Source organism: Muntiacus reevesi, chromosome 18, assembly GCF_963930625.1.
Source record: "Muntiacus reevesi chromosome 18, mMunRee1.1, whole genome shotgun sequence".
Lineage (NCBI taxonomy): Eukaryota > Metazoa > Chordata > Mammalia > Artiodactyla > Cervidae > Muntiacus > Muntiacus reevesi.
This window is the reverse complement of record NC_089266.1, coordinates 18,500,737-18,521,652: the sequence shown is the minus strand read 5'-3', so window position 1 is coordinate 18,521,652 and position 20,916 is coordinate 18,500,737. Positions and strand designations below refer to the sequence as shown.

General features: G+C 57.8%; 1 protein-coding gene across 5 annotated transcripts; it reads right to left on the bottom strand.

Annotated features, from left to right (window-relative positions):
* Positions 1–3,137: 3,137 nt before the first annotated feature.
* On the bottom strand, positions 3,138–19,521 carry UBTF (upstream binding transcription factor). Of its 5 annotated transcripts, none has more exons than XM_065909832.1 (21): positions 19,114–19,521; positions 16,050–16,174; positions 14,360–14,535; positions 13,712–13,795; positions 13,463–13,618; positions 11,027–11,091; positions 10,636–10,756; positions 10,168–10,278; positions 9,687–9,820; positions 9,380–9,521; positions 9,074–9,115; positions 8,824–8,937; positions 8,566–8,721; positions 8,035–8,169; positions 7,763–7,873; positions 7,259–7,347; positions 6,967–7,156; positions 6,143–6,190; positions 5,738–5,809; positions 5,499–5,642; positions 3,138–5,413 (listed from the first exon to the last, which is right to left on the bottom strand). In XM_065909832.1, the coding sequence occupies exons 2-21, from the start codon at positions 16,105–16,107 to the stop codon at positions 5,288–5,290; spliced, it is 2,274 nt and encodes a 757-aa protein (XP_065765904.1). In that variant the 5' UTR covers positions 16,108–16,174; positions 19,114–19,521; the 3' UTR covers positions 3,138–5,287. The 5 variants fall into 5 exon arrangements, with proteins under 5 accessions (XP_065765904.1, XP_065765902.1, XP_065765901.1 ...); XM_065909830.1 differs by lacking the exon at positions 19,114–19,521 and adding an exon at positions 18,648–18,798; XM_065909829.1 differs by lacking the exon at positions 19,114–19,521 and adding an exon at positions 17,340–17,470.
* Positions 19,522–20,916: the final 1,395 nt, after the last annotated feature.

Sequence of the window (20,916 nt, the reverse complement as noted above, 5' to 3'; positions counted from 1 at the left end):
GGACTAAGGGTGTGCTGAGAAGTTAGTGGGATTTAACCCTACAGGCTGTCAGAAGTCCTCAAGGGGAACTGTTTGACCAGACTTAAGCAGATGCTCTGGAGTGGGGAGTCTGGATAGCTTAAAAGTAGTAGGTTTTTGTCATAGCTTGAGATGTGTGGGGTGAAGGAGAGAGAGAGAGCCTGAAGACATTGTTAACCATGATGGGGAACTCTGGAAGGGCAATGTGAGGATACAGGAGAATGATGAGTTCTCACTGTTTGAGATTCGTTGGGAGTTATACTGTGGGATTACCTGTGGAGACTCTCAGAAGGTATTTGAATTTGAGTCTAGAGCCAAGTAGGAGGCCAGTACTTCAAGTGTCTTAGTGTGAATCAGAAATCCTCCACTCCGACGATACTGATCTGTTTCTTGGTCTCAGAATATGTCCAATATACCCTGCCGTAAGGAATTTACATATGCCCAGGAAGCCTTCCTGTCTCCTCCCTGTTTACCTAAATCCTTCCTCACTTCTCCACCCAGGCCACCCTCACAACAAACTCCTTTAAAACTAGATTGTACTCTTCATTTGGCACTTGGCCTGAGTGGTTCTGTGGTGGTGACCTCTTTGGGCACGTGCCCGGTCTCCACAGTTAGCACCAGTCAATAAACACTAAGGACTACACTGGTCCAGGCTCTGGGTGAGGCCTTGGGGTTACAGCAGCAAGCCAGAGAGACACACAGACCTTGTCTTAGTGGAGCTTACCACCCAGCAAAGCCTGATGTGGAAAAAAGGTTGAATGTGGAGGCATTCAGGCAGCCAAAGAAACAAACGGGTAGAAATCTTTTTGTCAGGACATCAGGGCAGGCTCCCTAGAGGGAGTGATCTTTCAAGTGGAGCCTTGAATTAACTAGAAAGAGAGGTTAAGAGGAGCATTCTAGGGAACAGTTATGTATATAGGCAGAATATGTAGAGGCCTGAGAAGAGTGTGGTGTGTTTGAGTCTGGGATGGTTTGTGCAATTAGACTTGGGCAAAAAAGAGGCTATATATAATATATAATACATATATATATGACATTACTATGGGCCATTCTTATTCCCTTGGTTGTATTGCACAGCATGCGGATCTTTTAAAAAATATTTTTATTTATTTGCCTACACTAGGTCTTAATTGTGGCATGTGGGACCTTTTAGTTGCAGCATTTGAAATCTTTGTTGCAGCATGTGGGATCTAGTTCCCTGATCAGGGATTGAACCAGGCCCCCTGTATTGGAAGTCTTAACCACTGGACCTTTAGGAAAGTTCCCTAATGAATATTTCTTGATTTGTCAAATGTATGCTATGTATGCTCAGTCGCTCAGTTGTGTCCGACTCTTTGTGACCCCACAGACTGTAGCCTGCCATGGTCCTCTGTCCAGGCAAGAATATTGGAGTGGGTTGCCATTTCGTCCTCCAGGTGATCATCCTGACCCAAGGATCAAACCTGTATCTGCTGCATCTCTTATATTGGCAGGCGGATTTTTTTTTTTTTTTAAACCACTGAGCTACCTGGGAATAGGTTCTGGGATTACTATAATGAATGAACACATAAGTTGTCTCCACCAGCTAATCCCACCATAACTCCAACATATCTCAAACTGAATGTGTTGGTTTGGGGAGATAGACAATGAACAGGTAAACAAATACAGAAACAAGGGGATCTAGGAGAAGGCCTCTCTAGAGAGGGTGGTCAGGAAAGGCTTGTGAGGTGACATTTGAGCCTAAGTCTGAAGGATGAAAAAAAAAAAAGCTATCTGTAGTGATGGGGGAATGGCATTTTGGGCAGAGAGAGCAAGTCCAAAGGTCTTGTAGGTATGTTTGAGTAGCAAAAGACATATCCCTTGGTTGGATCCTTGTGAGTGATTAGGGAGAGTGGAGTGAGGGAAGGGAGAGGGAAAACGGAGGCCAGGCCTTGTAGGGTCGTGGTAAGACAAGGCAAGTTGGAAGTGCAGAAATTAGATTTGTTTTTAAATGATAGCTCTGGTTGCTGTGTGCAGAATGGACTGTAGGGGGCAAGAGTGCAAGCAGGAAGATGAGTTTTAGGTTTTTGCAGAGGATGAGCAATGGTGATGGCCTTGAATAGGATGGGGATGTAAGCAGGTTGACAGATTTGAGAGAGACAAGAAGTGGAACAAACTGGTCTCGGTGAGCAAATTTCACCTCCCTTCATTGAGAGATGAAATACGGAGAAGAGTTAAGGCTGATACTAATGAGTAGATGTTTAGTGCTCATCTGGGGTCATGAGGTCCCAGAGGATATCTGCTTTGCAGGATATCCCAGAGGATACACTGAAGTCTGTACTGGTCTGCAGCTTCGAAGAGACATCTCTATAGAGGCCACTTTTTGGAATGGTTACTATGGGTGATAACTGGAAATTCATAGAGTGACTTGAACACCTATGATAGAATGAGGAGGAGGAGCCAATGCCAGCAGACTAGACCATGAAGTCAAGAGACACGTTAAGTGTCCACTGGGTGTAATGATGAACATATTCCCCTCAGGGGAATAGTGAATGGAAGGTGAGGAAATAGAAGGCCATGAGGGGCAAGGAGCTTTTCAGAAGTTTGGCAAAGAGTGAGAGAGGGGTGTGGGGTAAAGGGAGAGGTCTTCAATGGGCCTGGGTCTTTAGCCCTTGGTGGTTCTGGGAATTCAGCCAAGGCCTGTGGAGGGAAGGCTGTCTTCCTTAACCTCAGAGAGTGAGTCATCTTGGCCCAGCCCACTTCCCATCAGAGGTCTGGGTCATTTAGGAAAGTCTTTCCTCACCCTGGTGAGGCTGAGGGCTCAATGATAAGCCCTTGCATGACCAGGGTGAACCCCTGACCCTAATGGTTCATCACCTCCATTTTTCAAGGCAGTGCATGCTGGGAGAAAATTTGTTTTCCAAATTCTCAGTCCTTAGTGGTCTAACCACCTAAGTTAACAAAGTGAAGTGAGAAAGTGCAAGAACAGTAGCACAAAACAATGTGAAAGTAGGTTGCTATGGAGCCTTCAGGAATGAGGAAGATGGTTCTAGAAAGAAGAGGTAAACAAGTTGCCTTCAAGGGTCTTACCACACTGAGCCTGTTGGGTCACCTCTGCCACCACTCCCACTTCACTGGGTCCATTGATCAGACAGCAGTCAAATCTTTGTATTTTTACTTTATTGTACAAAAAAAGGGAAAACAAAACTTCCACAGTTGGCCTTAAGCTTAGGCAGACACCTCTAAGCCATTCCCTCCCACCTCCCATGATACAAATTCAAGTTGTGGTTGTTGTTGAAACCTACAAAAACACTTCTTAAATATTAGAAAAAAACGGGGTGGTGGGGGGAAGAGCAGGGGTCCTCCCACCCCAGTGCCAAAATGCACTCAGAGTGACCTCTTACAGCACCCACACCCCCACCCCCACAGCCCTGTTTGTACTGTAAGAATTTTTCAATTTTTAAAACAGGGGGAAAAAAAGTGCCCCATTCAAAGTTGTTTTTAAATGAAAAACACATTCCACTAAAACAACAGGGCAGGGGCACTCTGCAGGAACAGGGAAATGGGGCTCTCTGCAGGGGCTCTTGGGAAGAAATAGAACCTATGAACCCCTGCACCTAATTCCAGGAGCAGGACAAAGAAAGGGGAGTGGGGAGTAGGGAGTATCCCCCACTAGCTCCTCCCACCCCCAGCACCACTTCGGAGGCAAAGCAGATTATCTATCTGCCTTCCTCTGTGAGCAGGACCCACCTTTCCCACCACACCTCCCAGACAAGAGTTCTTCCTCTTGCCTTTCGTTCAGAGGGGGAGGGTGGAAAAGCACAAACCCCCAATTAAATAGGTCATGACATGATTGCTTAAAAATTTTTTGATCAAAAGCAACAACAATAATTAAACCCACAGAGACGAGGTGGCTTGGCTTTTTGAGAGTAGGAATCAGGGTTCCAAAATCTGGGGGATGGCTGGGAAGGGTTAGAACAGCTGTCAAAGCAGCTTTTGCAGACCTCTCCCTCAGCTGTGGGTTTGGAGAGATGGGGTGGGGAAGGGAGCTGACCTGAGAAATCAAAGGAAATGGGGGTGGGGTAGCTGGAGGATATGCGGTGGAGGCAGGAGGGGTGTATAAGTTAAGAGCTTCCAACACATCTCTTGAAGCCCAGGTTCAGAGCCGACAGTGGCTGGGTAGACCCCTCAGATGAGCTGGAGAGGCCTTTCCCATCAAATCAAATATTTAAGGTTCACCTGGCCTGTCCCCCTCCCTACTGTCCTGATGGATACTGGAGACTAGCAGTAGCGCCAGTGGGCCTGGCTGAGGGAAACCAGCAGAGGAAGCACCAGAGTGGCTTCAGTACCCCCGAACTGAATCAGAGATCAGGCAAAGTAGAAGATATGGAGAAAAGGGCCACGCCAACCCATCCCCACCAGGGGCAGTGTCTCCATAACCCTCAAACCCTTTTACATTCTCTTACACGCACAGATGCACGTGCCTTTGCACACATCCACAGGTGCACCCATGCTATGTACAGGCCACACGCACACACACATGCCTGCACGCGCACGCACACACACTTTTCCATACACATCAAGACCGTTTTAAAAAAGCCCCAAACCTACCCTCTAAACCCTCCCTCTCCCAGAAATGACAACAGAGACGGCAGCCGAGATCGGTAGGAAACGTCTCGTTGACAGCTCAGAGCTTAAAAAAAAAATATATACACATATATAAAAAACACTTCTGCCCCCTCCCCCCCGCCCCCGTGAGTGGGTCCAGGCAGCTCCTTCCCGCAGGGGGCAGGGAAGAAGAGGGCCATGGGGCAAGGCCTATTTCTCATAGGCGCCCACCCTCCTCTCCCATGTTCCCTGCCTCCAGTTCCAACGTAGGGGTCCAGGCTGCAAGCCCCTCTGGAAAGAAAGGGGTCTTCCTCAAGCTTCCACCCTGCCTTGAGTCGGGCTGCAGGTGTAGGGGGCCTCACTGAACTCTTTGGGACCCCCGTCCCACTCCCGGGTCCATTGTCCATGCCGGAAACCGCAAGTGCAGAAGAGGGGGTGGGCTGGGCCAGTCCGGTGGTGGCTCAGTCTGATGGGTACGCTCCCTGGAGGGCCCCCCAGGGCTGATGTCTCTGAGGCCGCAGAGTTCTGGCCTGGGCGCCTCCAGCGCCTACCCCCCCCCACCGTGTTTTGTTTTGTTTTTTTAAAAAAAAAAAAAGAAAGAAAGAAAGAAAGAAAGTGGGGGAGGCCAAGGGGCAGGGGACAGAACATGGGGGAGAAACAAAGGTGATCAGCCGGGGAGGGGAGCCCCAGGTAGGGCTGAGCCTCAGTTGGAGTCAGAGTCCGAGGAGTCCCCCGAGGAGGAGGAGCTGGAGCTGCTGCCCTCGGATTCGTTGTCCTCGTCCTCATCGTCGTCCTCGTCGTCGTCCTCATCCTCATCGTCCTCCTCGTTCTGGGAGACAAGGAAAGTGCAGTCACCAGGGGGCCGTCCTGGCAGCACACCCCCCCACCCCCCCTGCCATGCCCCACCACCCCACCTCATCCCCATCCTCGCTCTCATCTTCGCTGCTGGACTCGGAGGAGTCCCCACCATCCTCAGAGGAGTCCCCGTTCTCATCATCTTCCTCCTCATCGTCCTCTTCGTCTTCATCCTCATCCTCTTCATCTTCATCCTCAGACTCCTGGGAGGGATGGAAGCACATCAGTGGTCCCTGCTCTGCCACCCCAGGCACCTCAAACACCCCCACCCCAGCCCCTCCTAGGAGGGGCTCCTTACCGACTTAGACTGCAGGGCAGTCCGGCTAGACTTGGGGTTCGGGCCTCGCAGCTTGGTCATGTTCTTACGTTTCTGTAGGAGGGGACGGGGACATGGGCAAAGGAGTAGCCAGGAGTTCTGTGCTGCTCCCCCCAGAAAGTGAAAGTCGTGTCCGACTCTTTGTGACCCCTTGGACTTGGGCTCCTCTGTCCGTGGGATTCTCCAGTCCAGAATAATGGAGTGGGTAGCCACTGCCTTCTTCAGGGGATCTTCCCAATGCAGGGATCAAACCCAGACCTCCCAAGTTGCAGGCGGAGCATTGCAGGCGGATTCTTTACCGTCTGAGCCACCAGGGAGCAACCCCCTAGCCCCCACCCCCGCCACAAATTCCCTCTTATCCCAACAGCACCCTGCTCCCAGACTCACATTAGAGATGTACTCTTTATATGCTGCACGTTCCTGGGGAGACAGACTCTGGGGGAGACAGAGGAGGAGGTGAGGGCGGGAACATGACCCAACTACTGCTGACTGAGGCACACTGGTCAAGCGCCAGGCAGTGGGCTCAGCTCTGACCATCGTGCCACCTGCGCCCGTCCCAGTCTCCTTGGGTCTCTGCAGAGAACCCTAAGGGCCTGAGAACAGAGCTCAGTATTTCTGCTTAAGATGCTCCAAAGCCTTTTCTAAGCTACCCCATCCCAAGACTGTTTGCTTTCATGTCTGTCCTGTGCTCCACCCAAATAGAGGCTCCAGAGTCAGGGCCTTCCTCAACTCAGAGAAACGCCCCCGGATGACTGCCATAGCGTGGCTTAATCATTTCTCCCCAGAAGCCAAGCCCAGAGCCACTGCCAAGGCAATCTGGGGCTCACCAAATGTCTGGAACCCTTAAACCCTGCTACTTCCCCTGGGTCCTTGGCCAACCCAGCTGGGTGGCTGGGGAGGACATCGGTGACTCCCCACTTTACAGATCTGACTGCTTAAGCAAGGCACAGAAGAGGAGCTCAGAGGCTAGGGGCTGAGCCAGAGTCTTGGAGACATCCCCTGGTCCCAGCTGGAGGGCGGAAAAGGCAGTCTGATTTGGATCTTCCTACTCCCTGGCTGTGTGACCTGGGCTAAGTTACTTCACCTCTCTGAGCCTCAGTTTCCTTATCTCTGATAGTAATCATTACCCTGAAGGACTGCTGGGACGCTGAATGAAATCATGAAAGCAGACCAGCCAGCATGATGCTGCCTAGGGTCCCCTGCCCTCTCACCTTGACCCAGAGGTCCAGGTTCACTTTGTACTGTTTCTGCTGCTCCTCGGCCTGCTTCTTGTAGTGCTCCTTCTGGCTCTGGGAGATGCGGTGCCAGCGGCTGCCAATCTCCACCATGCGCTCCTTCAGCGGCAGGTGGTTCAGTTGTCCGTTGGACAGCAGCTCCTGGGAGAACTTCTGATAACCATTCCTGGGAGGTGTGGGTGTCACAGAAGGGTCAGGACATCAACCAAGCAGCCCCTCCACCCTGACCCTCCCCACCCCGAGGATGGACTCTAGCCCCCAGACTCACATGGGAGGTTTCTTGGGTTCTCCCTGGAATTTCATCTTCTTGGAGGAGTTTGCAGCAGCTGGGGGTGCCCGCCTCTCACTCAGCTCTCTCTATGAGGACATCCAGAAAGGTCATTTATCCTCTCTCCTGCCCCATACCTGCAGTCCCTAGCTGACTCTCCTTTTAAGTGCCAGGAAGAAGGAGAAACTGAGGCACAGCTAGGGAGCAACTGCCTAACAACTCACGCCTTCATCAGGTAGGTCCTGCCGTGTCAAAGTGCTTTCATAATTGCACGCACGTGATTGGTATCCTCACCCTCATTTTACTGATACAAGACTGAGGCTCAGAGAAGGAAGTTAAGAGACTTACTCAGGGTCACACAACCCAAGCCGGGACTTCTGGCTCCAAGTCCCACACAGTAAGGAAAGCCGCCCACCCGAGAGGGTGCTCCTAAGTTTTTAAGTGCGGGGAGGTGGCCCCAGCTCCATCCTGCCCCACTGAGCTAACCAGACGCCCCTTTCCCACCTCGTATCGCTTTTGGTCTTCGGCTGCCTTCTTAATCCACATCAGTTTCTCCTTCTTTTCCATGTTGTTCCAAGTCATCTCCATGGCTTTCAAGGCCTTCTCCCGGTCATTCTGGGGACAGAGAAGGGTGTCAGAAGTCGGAGGGCTCACCTGGGGCGGCTCATGGTGTGGGCAGTGGCAGAACAACCCCTTTCTGAAAAGATTAATGGTAAAGCAACTACTGATCCAGAAAGAAAGAAAAGGAAGAAGACCCCTTTCCCACTGCCTGCTACCTTAAAGCGGGCCAGGTAGTCGCCGATGACACTCTGTTGCCAGATCTCCTCGGCTCTCTTGGGCGACTCCGGCAACTTGCCCGGCTTCCTCTCCGACTGGGCCTTCAGCGCCGCCTCCCGGGCCTTGTACTTGGCCTGCGGAGGGACAGCAGAGGCGTCAGCCTTCCGACCACCCCCAGGGGGCGCGCACGGCCCGTCCTGCAATGGAAGGTTCTCCCCGCAGCCGCCACCAGCAGCCACCACCGAAGGCAAGGGTGGGGTGGGGCGAGCGGAGGCGTGGGCTGGTGCAGATGTCTCCAGCCAGGGGCTCAAGCCGCCAGCGGCCCTGCTCCCCAGGGAGCCCACAGCCCACAGCTGACAGCTTCCCGCCTTCCGGCTCGCTGGGTTCCCAGCCCCACCATCTGCGCTCAGGCCGCTGTGTGGCTCACACCTCACACACACACCCGGGGCAGGGTGAGGAAGTGTAGCTAGCCCCCGGGGGAGAAGCGGCCCAGACTGCCTGGCAGCCCCTTCTGGTCTGGCGAGCCTGACCTTTTTCTTCTCCGACAGGTCATTCCACATGCGGGCCAGCAGGCGGGTCAGCTCGCTCTCTGAGAGCTCGGGCCGCTCCTCCTGCAGCTGCCGCCGCTTCTCTTCCGAGAAGATGAACATGGCTGACACGGGCCTCTTGGGCTTCTCTGAGCCGCCCTTGTAGATGTGCAAAGAGGGTCGGGGTCCACGGGGTGCTCACGGGGAGCCCCGCCTCTTCCCCTCCACCCCACCTGCTGCTTGGTCATGTCCCCTGCCCACCTTGCCCGCTTCCTGGGAGGGCTTCTTGGAGGCTGGGCTGGTGGCTTGCTTCTTGTTGATGTTCAACATCTTCTCTTCCCCCAGGACCCGCTGCTGTTCCTCTTCGGGCAGGCTCTGATCAGGGGGAAAGAGGAGGCAGCACGGGGTTGAATGTGTAGTCCCCAGGCTGTGTCTGTGTTGTCCTAGGGGCCTTGCTCACCAACCACTCCCTGCCCTCTCTGCCCACTGCCCTCCCTGAAGGAACACTCACCTCTAGAAAACGGAGCAGGTCCACCTCATAATCCTTCTTTTTCTGGGAAAGGAAGGGGAGTCAAGGTCAGTCAGGGGGCAGCCTCGCTGGAGACCTCCTATGCTCCAGGGACAAACAGCAGCCTCTCAGCAAACCGTCCAGAGCCCAGCCAGGCCCAGTCTCCCTCCACAGCTGGCAGGCATGAGGCCCGAGACCCTGCCTTAATCAGCAGACACTAAACCGAGCACAACACCGCGTGGAAAGCAAGGGCCCAGGGTCAGACTTTGTGCTGCACAGCCCCAAGGCTCTCCGGGAGTCCCGCCGCACCTGGTCGCACTTCTTGTGGTAGGCGTCCTTCTCCTTCTGGGAGAGCAGCTTCCACTGCTGGCTGCATAGCACCATGCGCTCTGTGCTGGGCACGTCCTTCATGTTGGCCATCAGCTCTGCGCAGTACAGCGAGTAGCTGTTCCTGTCACAACCGGCAGCAAGGGAAGAGCGTGCCTGTGAGTGACGGGGGAGGCCCAGAGCAGCGGCCTCCTTACTTGCAGAGCCTGGGCCGAGGTCCTTCATCAGCCCAACTCCCTAACTGCCTGCCGGCTCCCCCGCCCCCCCCCAACCCCAGGGCAGCGCTCACGGAGGTGGCTTGGTGGGTCGCCCATCAAACTTGTCCTTGAGCTGGCGTTCGGCCTTGGTGAGGGTGGACTTGGTGATGCCCTCCTCACTGATGTTGAGCTCGGGGTGCTTCTGGATATAGTCACGCATAATCTCCTGCAGAGTGAGGTGGGAGGGGGACGGAGGGCAACGGGGTGTGGGGTTAGCCGGGGCTGGGGGGGTGGGGGAGAGCCGCTGGGGAAGGGAGGCAGGGAGCCAAGCTGGGGGGTGGCCGTGCATCTGCTGTGTCACACGAGATGTGGTGCCCTGCCCTGCCCTAGCCTGAGATCTCATGGGGGGGTGGGGGGGCGGGGAAGGTAGGGGCAGAGGTGAGGGGCCCAGAAGGCCCCTCCCTCAGTGACGAGAGGGGCAGTGATTGCCTCCTGCAGAGTGCGGAGGCCGCAGAGTCAGAGGGCAGAGGCTCGTGAAGAGCCGGACGGGGAGGAGCGCAGCGGAAGCCTAACCTCGTACTCCTTCCGCTGCTCCAGGGCCTTATGAATCCATTTCAGCCTCTTTTTGTCCGAGAGCTGAGACCACTGCTTCCCCAGGGAGTCCTTCACCTCCTTCGTAGTGGCCTGCAAACCAAAAGCCGTCAGACACACGCAGGCAGCCAGGGGGAGGGGGGAGGGGGAAGGGGAGGGGGACACAGAGGCCCCCGCCCCCTCAGGCCACAGGAGGTCACGCGAGTGTCCCCCACGGGCCAGGAGGGGAAGGCAGAGAGGCGGAGGACCCCGCCTGGGTGCAAGGGGACAGGCTCGCACACGCACACACACGCACTCACACGCCAGCTGGCCCAGGCCCTGTCCATGCAGCCCACCCCTGGGGAGGGGCCTCCTCTCCTGCTCCCCGGCACCGTGCCCGGCCGACCCGGCGCGGCTCCCCCCTTGCCACCACCGTGCGCCCTCCCCGCCACCCCTTGGCCGGACACTCACATCTGGCCGCACTTTGAGATACACCTTCTTCTCGTGGGTGTACCACAGCTGCTGGGGGGTTTTGGGCTTCTCAGGGATGTCCGACTTCTTGGCATTCTGGATTAGGTCTGGGTGATCCTCCCTAGCCAGGGCACGGGGAGCGACAGTCAGTGGTGGGGGAGGGGGTCCTGCCAGGGCAGACCCCGGCTAGCTGCCCCCCTCGCTAAGGCTCCTTAGCCCATCAGCTGGGGCCGAGTGGAACAGCAGTTAGCTGCCAGTCCCTGCCCCTGAGCCTGAACCACTATGGTCAACAGGTGACCCATCCATCTTCCATGCCTCAAGGGTGGTGAGCGCCAGGCTCTGACCGCCCTCTCCTGCCACACCCAGCACCCTGTGGCCTCCTCTGCCTTACCTGAATCGGGCGAGGTTTCGCTCGAACTCCTGTTTCTCCCTCTGGAAGTCCTGAATATATTTCATCTGGGGGGAGGAGGCGATGGGGTCATCCATGACCCAAGAGCTGAGCCACAAACCCCACTAAGTCCTCCTTGCTAGCTATTTTGCCTCCCTGTTGGTGATGTGTATGGAGAATGTCATGGGGCGGGGGGCGGGGAAGGTGGTGGCCTGCCTTCCGGTGGGGTGGGGGTGGGGGGGACTCTGTAGCCCAGACACTAGGAGCTACAGGGGTCTCCCAGAACACATCCCATCCCTTCTCTTTAAGAAAGGGAGAGTCCCAGGAAGGGGGTGGATACGTGGCATTACCCAGTCACTCGCTAAGCAGTGACAGTGCTGGGATTCCCCGAGATACTCCCCCCTCTGCCTTTCCCCAACACCAAGGAAACCCCCAGCGAGGGAGTCAGGGGAGGGTGTAAGCCTTGCCTGTCACTCGCTCCTTCTCTGTCTGTGGCAGCTAATACTAGTGTGCCCTCTCAGGTGGCCCACGGGACCAGGGGCAGGCTGAGTCCCATTTCTAAGGCACTGAGGAGAGACTTAACTGACCGCAGCCCAGAGTGAATTCTTGTCTCCTGAATCTGGATTTTTTTCCCCCACCCACTGCCTTTGGGTCCCTGGTTGTCCTTGGCAATCCTGACGCCATCCCCGCCACAACCCTGTCATGACCACTCTCTCTGCCTCCAATGCCTTCTTCCAGGTTCTTGGTTCCCTGTGCCCTCTCTCCCCCAGCCCAGTCCTTCTCCTCTCCGGTCTGGCTTCCCTTCCTTCTCTCACCCTGGTCCTCCCTTCCCACCATCCCATCTCCATCCCTGCATCCTTCCTGCCTCCCCACACCCCTCCCTCTTGGACTTCTTTTCCAGCCTCTCTTGCCCTTCCTCTTCTACCTCCCCTTCTTGCCCCAGCTCAACATCCCGCTTTCCTTTCTCCCTCTTCTTCCCAGATTCACAACCAGAATAGCGCTGGAGGCGGCCAGGGACACATGCTGCTTGAGCCCAACCTCATCAGGTGCGAGAAGCTAGGCAGCTCTACTTCCCTCTGAGGTGTCCACAAAAAAACCGAGAGCAGAGCCCTGCTCCCTTCACCCCAGTCTCAGCTCTCCTCTCACAGAAACGGCAGCTTTCAGAGCCAGAAGGCAGCACCCAGATCAGGTTCACCCTCCATGCCTCAGATCAAGACCAGGCCCAGAGGATGAAAATGACTTACCGAAGAGCACACAAAGGCGATGCAGTGGCAGTCAGGGGAACAGGCCCACTGTGTCCCCTAGGCCGGCACCCTGTCCACTGTACCTCGGAGTTTCCTCTGTCCCACCCTGGTCCTGAGACCCTCTGCCTCTCCCTCTCACCCCGTGGGAACGTCTGGGTGTTATGTATCTAGTCAGCTCTGCAATGGCCCATCAGAAGGGTCAAGAATAGCTCCAGCGATTTGTACTCTGGCTTGGTTCAGGCAGCAGCTGCAGACAGCTGGATCGACCCAGTCAAGCGAACTCCTTTTTTGGGTACAGGACCAAGCCATGTGAGCCCAAAGTCAGGGTGTGCAGACTGGGACAAGGGCTATTCCCAGGGCTGGTGCCCTCCCGAGAGCCGGCTGCCTACAACTGTCTCCTCTCCAGCAAGTGTGCCTTCTTGTCTCTTCTGCTACCCCTCACTAGCATCTCTCCCTGGCTCCATCTCACCACACAGTATCTCCTCTGTGCGTCTCTCTCTGCCCACCGCCTCTCACTCTTGTCCTACCTGCACGCTCCTCCGATGATGTGCTGCCTGTTTCTCCCAGGGACCACACGACCTCACTGTGCTGACCATGTCCACCCCTGCCTGGGAGGCTGGGGCAGCCTCTGCCCAAGGTTAATGGGCTTGACGATCTGGGACAGCATGGGGCCACAAAGGACAATGTGTGTAAGGGGGAGGAAGTCCATGTAACCTTGGGATGCGCCTGTTACCTGCCCAGAGAAGACGGCTAGGCAGAGAGCCTGCGCACTAAACCATGGTCCTGGGACACGACGCCCTCCCGCACCCCAGTTCCTCTGACCGCAAAATCCAGACCACTCAGTCTCCTGGAGTCACCTCTATGAGCATCAAATGAGACCATGTGGGGAAACGTCAGAAGTGAACGGCTGTGCAGGCCTAACAGTGAGGACATGTGTGTGAAAGAATGTTACGGGTGTCTGTCTTGGTCATGGTTACATCTGTAGCAATGCCCACACCTGAGGGTGTGTGGGCCCAGGAGGCGATGATCAGGTGGGCTCCCCATGGCCCTACTCTATTCTGCTGACCCACCCACGCCCCTGACACCAGGTCCCTCAGTCTAAGCCCTTGCCGCCCCCTCCCCCCGGCCAGATAACCTACACCATTCCAGCTTCTCCCCACCTCTTCCCTCCGCACCTTAGCCCCCCGCCCCCCACCTTCTTCTTCTCCGGCAGTTCCTTGTATTTCTTGGACAGAATCTTGGTCAGGTCCAGGTTACTCATCTCCGGGTGGAGTTTAGCATACTTGGCCCGCTTCTCCATGAAGAAGCGAAAATAAGGGGTCAGGGGCTTCTTTGGGAAGTCCGGGTGTTTCTGGAAGGAGGTACAAGGACACGGTCTAGGTGAGACACTGTTCTTTGGGCCTTGCTTCTCTGAACTCTCGTGCTCCTCCACCTGGAAACTCACCTTGAGTTTTTTGCCTTTGTAAGGATTTTTAACGTGTTCCTGAGCATCGAGGATCAATTCTGTCAATGTACGGAACTTTCTCACCTGGAGGAAGAAAGAAGGTGAGGGTAAGGGGAAGCACCGAAGAGGGGAATGCCACCCAGGAGCGTAGCCTCATTTTCCAATAGGCCTTCTCTATTTTCCACTAGACTGAAGTTTATCAAAGGAGAAGGGCTGGGGTCAAGAGCGACACAGCTCAGGCTGCGCTGATACCCAGGCACTGGCCCATGTTTACTGTAGAGATTCGGGTAGTCGGTACACATCGTAGGAGAGCAACAAAGTGACCACCTGACCTCGAAATGGTTGTCCATGTCAGCACCTCATTCACTCCCCAGAACAGCTCAGGTGACAGATGCTCTAAGATGCTCTAAGACGGTAAGTATTCAAGACCACATAGCTTAGAAAGTAGCAGAACTGAGAAGTCTTGGCCAGTGCTGTCAACCGTGCCAACTCCCGAAATGCACAAAGGCGACCACATGAGCACCTTGCCTGGTCTCTTTCCTTCCTGTTTATAGACTTCTGTTTCATCTCCCCAACCAAGAAGGTTGAAGCAAGGGTAGGTGGAGATGTGTGTTCGAATGTGTTGGGGAGGGAGGGGGAATCCATTACCTCGTTAGAAATCTCCACCCATTTCAGCTTGCACATGTCTCCAGAAAAGTCTTTAAATGCTACTTTTTCCCAGTCCATATGTGACTCGGTGGTTTTGAACTTGGAGCTGTCATTGGATGGAATGTTGTTCTTCATGCATTCCAGCAAAGTCAACATGTCTTCCTGGGACCAGCGGTCTGGGGAAGGGTAAGAAAGACCATTATGCCTGGCTCATGCCAGCCCCCATCCGTTCCCCAGTCATTAAGCACTCAACCCTTCCTTCTCAGAGCATCTCAGACCCTTCAGATGGTTATCTCCCATCTGAAGGCACAGACAACACATGGCCTGGCCCTAAGGAAAAGCTGTGGCCATACAGATTAGAGCAGGGACTCCAGTCCAGACAACATCATGCCTAGAAAACCAGACTTGGACTCAAGTCTGGCTTACTTCAAAGCTATTATCATTTCTAACGTGCCAGCCTGCCATAGGTTACAATTTATCATAGGGAAGAGGGGAGGGGAAGGAAGCCACAGTGATCTGGGACCCTGTTGGAGAACAGCAAGCTTACTGCAGAAGAAAGGGAAACAAGGAGGCCACACACCTAAACGTGAAGCTAAATTCAGTCCCAGTTCTACATGGCTACCCTAAATGTGCAGAATGAGGCAGGGGTATGGGCTGTAAGGAGAACCCACACCAATGTTTTGCTCTAGCATTGCTGGAGACTACCATTAGAGATGTGAATATTCCACCATCCTATCCTCTCTCTCAGAAAGGATCAAAGGAGACTTTGGGGCAAGTAAAAAAATGGTAGAGCCATACAAGGCAGCTATGAGGCAAAGCCAGCAGGTGGGCAAAAGGTGGGCCCTGCTCCAGGGCTACCCCCACCCCTAGAATTCTGAGTTGCCTTCTCAGCCCAATCCCCCATGGAAGCAAAAAAAAAGGAGTCTGGACCAGCTATTTCCAGCCACTGAAACGCAGCTCCATTGAGGGCTCTCTGGAGGGGGCGACTGGGGAAGGTGAGCTAGGATGACAGCTATCCACGGCTAGGAGTCAAAAGGGCTCTTGACTCGCATTCACATCTGGTCACCTGGGTCAGGGTTTTTGCAGGAGGGTCACATGAACCCGTAATCCTCTCTCCCCTCAGTGCCCCACAGGCACTGCCAGATGCTCAGATTCATCCTACCCACCCTGCCACCCTACAACTGGATCCCCACTGGATGGGGAAGAGTATAGTTAGTATGTTTGAGGTCTCCAGCCATCAAAACACTCTTTCTCTCTAACCTGCCTCACCAAAAACTATGCCCTCTTAATAACAATTAAAACAAACAAACAAACCCTGAAAAGCCTTCCCAATCCCTCTTATCTCCCCCTTCCTCCCATATCCCTTGTCTCTCCTCTCATTCCAGGACACTGCTGAGGACACACTCGAGGTGACTGGGGACCCCAGAAAGAAGACTTGAACAGGCCTCCTCCTTCCTCTCTAACCTGGGGGGGAAATGGAGTGTGAAAAATACAGTTTGTAGGTTCAAAGCCAAATAATTTCGGTTTAGCCAAACACCCAGTGTGAGGGATGTCTGACAGTCAAGCGGCTTCCTCCCATTTCAGTTCAGAGAACCGGATAGGAGAAAACCTTTAGAAGGGGAGTGGGCCTCGCAGACCTACGTGAGAATGGAGCTTTTAAGTTAAAGAGGGCTGAGGGTGGGGCTCCTACCTTGGCCTTTAGGGGCGGCCATTTCCAGGTCTGTGGGGCAGTCGGCTTCTCCGTTCATTCTCCAGCCGTCCAGCCACCTCCTCGGTCGTGCTGGCCAGGCAAGCCGGGGTCAAAGCCACCTCACCCTTTAGAAGAGACACCAGTCCCCACTCAGGCGGGCTGAGAGGTGGGGGACTGTCTATCACTCCCTCCCCGAAAGGGGAGGGGGACATAACCCCACACTCTCAGAGAGACCCAGCCAAGACTCCAGAAGACTTGATGAGTTGGTGGGGGTAAGAGTGCACTCCTCTAGCTCCTAACCCCACCTCCAGCCCCTAGAGCCTCTACAGCTCCGCTCCTGGGCGTGCGCCCTCCGCTGCCCACGCGAGACACTGCTTCGCGCTCCAGCGCGCAGCGAGCGCCCGCCCTCCGCCCTCCTTCCCCCACCCCGGCCAAAAAAAAAAAAAAAAAAAAAAAAACTCCTCCTCTTCTGTGCGCCCCGCCCCGGGGAGGCCCCAGGCTGCAGGGCGGGGGAGGAGGAAGGGCGGGTAAAGGGCGCGCGCGGCCGCGGAAGCGGGCACGCGCCGCAGTCTCCTCCTCCCGCTCCCCCCGGCCGGTTCCCCCCGCCTCCGCAACCCGGCGGGGACCCGGACGCAGCGCAGCCGCCGCCAGCCCCGGAGCGCAGCGGCCGCACCGCCCCCGGGGACCGGATCCGGATTCCCGACGCCCTCCCCCTCGGGCACCCGACGCCGTCCCCGCCCGCCTGGGCGGGCGAGCAGCCGGAGAGAAGCGGCCTGGCCTGCCCCCCGCCCCCGAGCCACCCACCCCGGCCAGAGGCGCCGCCACCGCCCAGCCACCCCGACGCGCACGGAGGAGCCCGGCGCAGAGGCGCGACCACGGCGGGAACCGCCGCCTCCTCCCCCGAGCCTGCGGCCCAGCCCCGCCGGCGCCCCCGCCCGGGCCTCCGGGGAGCCGAGCCAAGGAGAGGGCGGGAGGACGGCGGCCGGGAGGCGGGGGAGCAGCGCTCACCGGCCCCGCCGCCCCCTCCGGCGGCCGGCGAGAACTGCGCCTGCCGGCTCGGAGAAGCGCGGGCTCCTCCGCCCGCGGCCGGGGCTCGGCTTGGGCCTCGCTTCCTGCCCTCCCCTCCCCCGGCTCTCGGCGTCCTTTCCATTTGCCCTGGCCCTCTCTCGCCCAGTTCTCTGCCTGGAGGTCGCCCCGGATCTCTTCCGGGCGTCCACCGCACCCACGGCTCGCTCCCCGCCGCCTGACCCCGGCCCCGATCCTGCGCGCGTCCTCAGCCGCCTCGGTTACCCGGCGCAGCGCGGCCTCCGGGCTTCCCGCTCCGGCGGCTCCCTCCCCGGCTCTGAGCGGCGGCGCCCTCCCCCGCTCGGCCGGGCACAGCCGCAGCTCCCTCCCGCGGCGGCAGCGGCTCCTCCTCCGGGCGCGGCGGCGGCGGCGCTGGGGCGGCGGCTGCTGCTGTGGCGGCGGCGGCTGCGGCTGTGGCTGCTGCCTGCTGCTCCTCGCGGCGAAAAGCACAAAGCACAGCGCCCTCCGCCTGCAGGCAGCCCGCCCGCCGCCCGCCCGCCGGCCCCGGCCTCAGCTCGCACACCCCCCGCCGCCGCCGCAGCCTCCGCCGCCGGAGCGGGGAGGAGGAGGGAGAAGGGAGGAGGAGGAGCGGGAGGGGGGGCGGGAGAAGCGGGGCAGCGAGCGCGTCCTTCCCCGTAGAGCGCACACCGACCCCCGGGGAGCGAGCGCCAGCCCGCCCGCCTCGCCGGCTCCGCTCCCTCCCACAGCCTGCCCGGGCGGGCTCCGCGGGGGGCAGCTGGGAGGAGGGGCGGGAGCTGGGGGGACCCGGGCGGCCGAGGCGGAGGGAAGGAAGGAGGGGAGGGGGGTAGTGGTGGTGGTGGTGGTGGTGGTGGTGGCGGCGGCGGCGGCTGCTGCTGCCGCCGCCGGGGAGGGGGGGGTTCGGGGCAGGGAGACACGCAGCCGCCCGGATGGCGGCGGGGCTCGGAGCCGAGGCGGACGGGCGGGCGCCGAGAGCGACCTCGCCAGACCCGCGGGGGAACTAGCAGGCTCGGCCGGAGCGGGAGGGAGGGCGCGAGGCGCGACCGCAGAGAGGGTGCCCGGAGGGCCCCCCGGCAGCTGGAGAGGCTCCGGGGGTGTCTGCAGCCCGGCTCCAGAGCTCTGTCCCCCAGCTCAGATTCGGGCTTCCACTCCAGCCCTCACCCGCTCACTCGCCCGCCTCTTGGAGCCGGCAGTTCGCGCCCACCCTTATCCCCAGAGCGTAGCCACCGGCTTGGGGCGCACGCAAGCCAATCGCCGTGCCAGGCTTCGGAGCCTGCCTCGCTGCTAAGCAGCACACATACGAAACTTTAAAAAAAGAAATCCCTAAAAAATGTCCTCTTTGCAAATTAAAACAACAAAAAAAAATCTTCTTTGCTCTTTAAATCCCGCAAACGGCGAGAAAGCGACGGGCTCCGGCGGAGGAGCCGCTGTGGGAGCTGGTTCAATCCAGCCCGGCATGGCTCCCCAGGCCTGCCCGGGCGCATGGAGATCGGCGCCGCCGCCACTCGCAGCAACCCCTCTCCCCCGAAATCCGCGGCGCCGGGGCTCACTTACCGAGCGTGTGAATGGGAGCGCGGGCCAAGGGCACCTTAGGGGTGCGGCGGGCCGAAGAGCTGAGCCGCAGCTCCGCCGCAGCCGACGCCGGGGCAGCAAGCCGCCAGACAAAGCCCGAGATGGCGAAGCGGAGCGACGGCTAATGGCGAGCCCCACGCGCCGCGCTCCGCCCGCCCCGCTCCGCCCGCCCGCCCGCCCGCCTCGGCGCAGCGCAGCGCCGCTCCGAGCGCTCGCCCGTCAGAGCCGCCTCGGCGCCGCCGCCTCCCGGGCCACCCCGGCCTCGCCTGGCCCCTCCGCCTCCTCCGGGCGACTCAGCCTCACCCCTTCCCTCCCACCGCGCTGGGGGCTGCACGAAAATAAAAAAAAGAAAAGGAAAAATGCTTTTCTTTTTTTTTTTTTTCCCCTCCCTTTGGCAGGGCGGGCGTGTTGTTACTTTCGAGTCTTTTTGCCCCCAGCTCGCACTCACCTGCGGAGCCGCCGGGAGGGCTGGGGGTGGGGGCGCGCGGGGCTGGAGCCGGCGAGCGCGGGTTGAAAGCTAGCCAAGCTCTGCAGCGCCCGACCCGGGCGTATACGCCGCCGCCAGTCCCCGCAGAGAAATCGTCCTCCTACCCCCGCCTCCATCGCTCTGCGTTTCTCTTCCAATCAGCCGATCGCTTGGCGGCTCCTCCATTCTCCGGCCAAGCCTGCTGCCTAGAGCGAGCTCCACTCCTCCATCTGCTCGCCTGGCTCCTCGCTCCCCTGCCGGGGCCCGCGAGGCGACGTGGGGCCGGAGGGGGATTTGCGAGGGAACCTGCCGGCTTCCCGCTCCCATTGCTCCCTCCCCGCTGCCTCCTGCTTCTCTCCTGCGTCTTTCCAACTCTCCCCTGTCGCCACTGGTGTGTGTCTGAGTGTATGCGCGGGTTTCTTTCTTTCTTTCTTTTTTTTTTTTTTTTTTTATTGCTCTTTGCTTTTGCAACCCTGGAGCCAAAGCAGGGTGGGGGGGAGAGAAAAGGGGGGGAAGGGTGTTACCCAAAAAAAAAAAAAACAAAGCAAGCAAGAAAAGCTCTTAGGTTTGCAACACATTGGAAAACCGGGCGATTGCCCCGCCTCGTCCGTTCTCGGTGCCCCGCGAGGGCCTTCCGGGTTTTAGAGCGAACCTCTCGCTATTCTCAATGCCCCTCACCTCCTCCGAGTTTAGGATCCGAGGAGTCCGAGCAAAGAGTTCTCCCCCTGGGCCATAGCAAGGGGGTGTCAGGGTGAGAGTTGGGGGCATTTTTCAAGAAGCAGCAACCATCCGTCCCACCCCCGCGTCGGTAGCTGGGCCGCGGGAGTCTGGGTTGAGAGCAAAAATCCCGGTGGGTTTAGGCGAAGGGGATTCCGGGGCGAAGTGGAGCCGCGAGACCGCGCTTCGCGCATCTCCCCTTCGGTCTCTGCCTCCAGTCCCCAGCCTGCTCCCCCTTTAATTTTTTCCCCCCCTCTCCTTTAATCTAATTTCTTCCAACTCCACCTTTGTTGTTAACCGGCGTCACGCCCGGACCAGCCAATCCCCGGCACGCTATCAGCTTGTCAAAAAGGCTTGGCCAGCCCTGGGAAAGCAGGCCGCGGGCGCTGCCCCCCCCGCCCCTCCTCCCCCCGGCGGCGGCGGGGAGCCGCGAGGGGAGCCTGGCACCCCGGCCTCGCCGCCAGAGCCGCAGCGGGGCAGACTCCCCGTAGGCCTTCGGTTTCCACCATCCTGCGGGCCGGAGATCGAACGGCCTGGGCGCGACCACCGTCTACCCTCCCACTGCCGTCGGCTGCGGTTGTCTGTCTCTGCCTCTCCACCGAGAAAGGTTTATCTGGACGCAGGAAGCCCGAAGACAGTCTGAAGAACGCCTGCTTCCATCAGGCGAGCCTATGGTTTGGGCCATTGCTCCGGGGCGGCGCCATCGCCCCCGGCTCCAGGGATGCCAGTCTACCACAGCGGCACTGCCAGCTGGGCCGCCGACCCCTTTGGACTCTTCCCCTGTCACACAGCCTTCTCCATCCGCACACCACGGCCTCGCTGCAGCTGTAATTTCTCTTATTTCCTGGGAGAACTGCGAGTCCTTTCCCAGGACTTCCACAGCCCACATCTGCCACGTTTCACAAACCGGGAGGAAAATCTTGTCAAGATCTGGTGTGTCTGGATTTTTTAGTGGGTTAGGAGGGGCCGAATTATCTTGTTGCTCATGAAGCTTAAGCTTCAGAGCCTTTCATCGCAAGCCCTGTCTTTACTTTTGATTCTTCATTTGGTATTATTTTTGATTCCCCC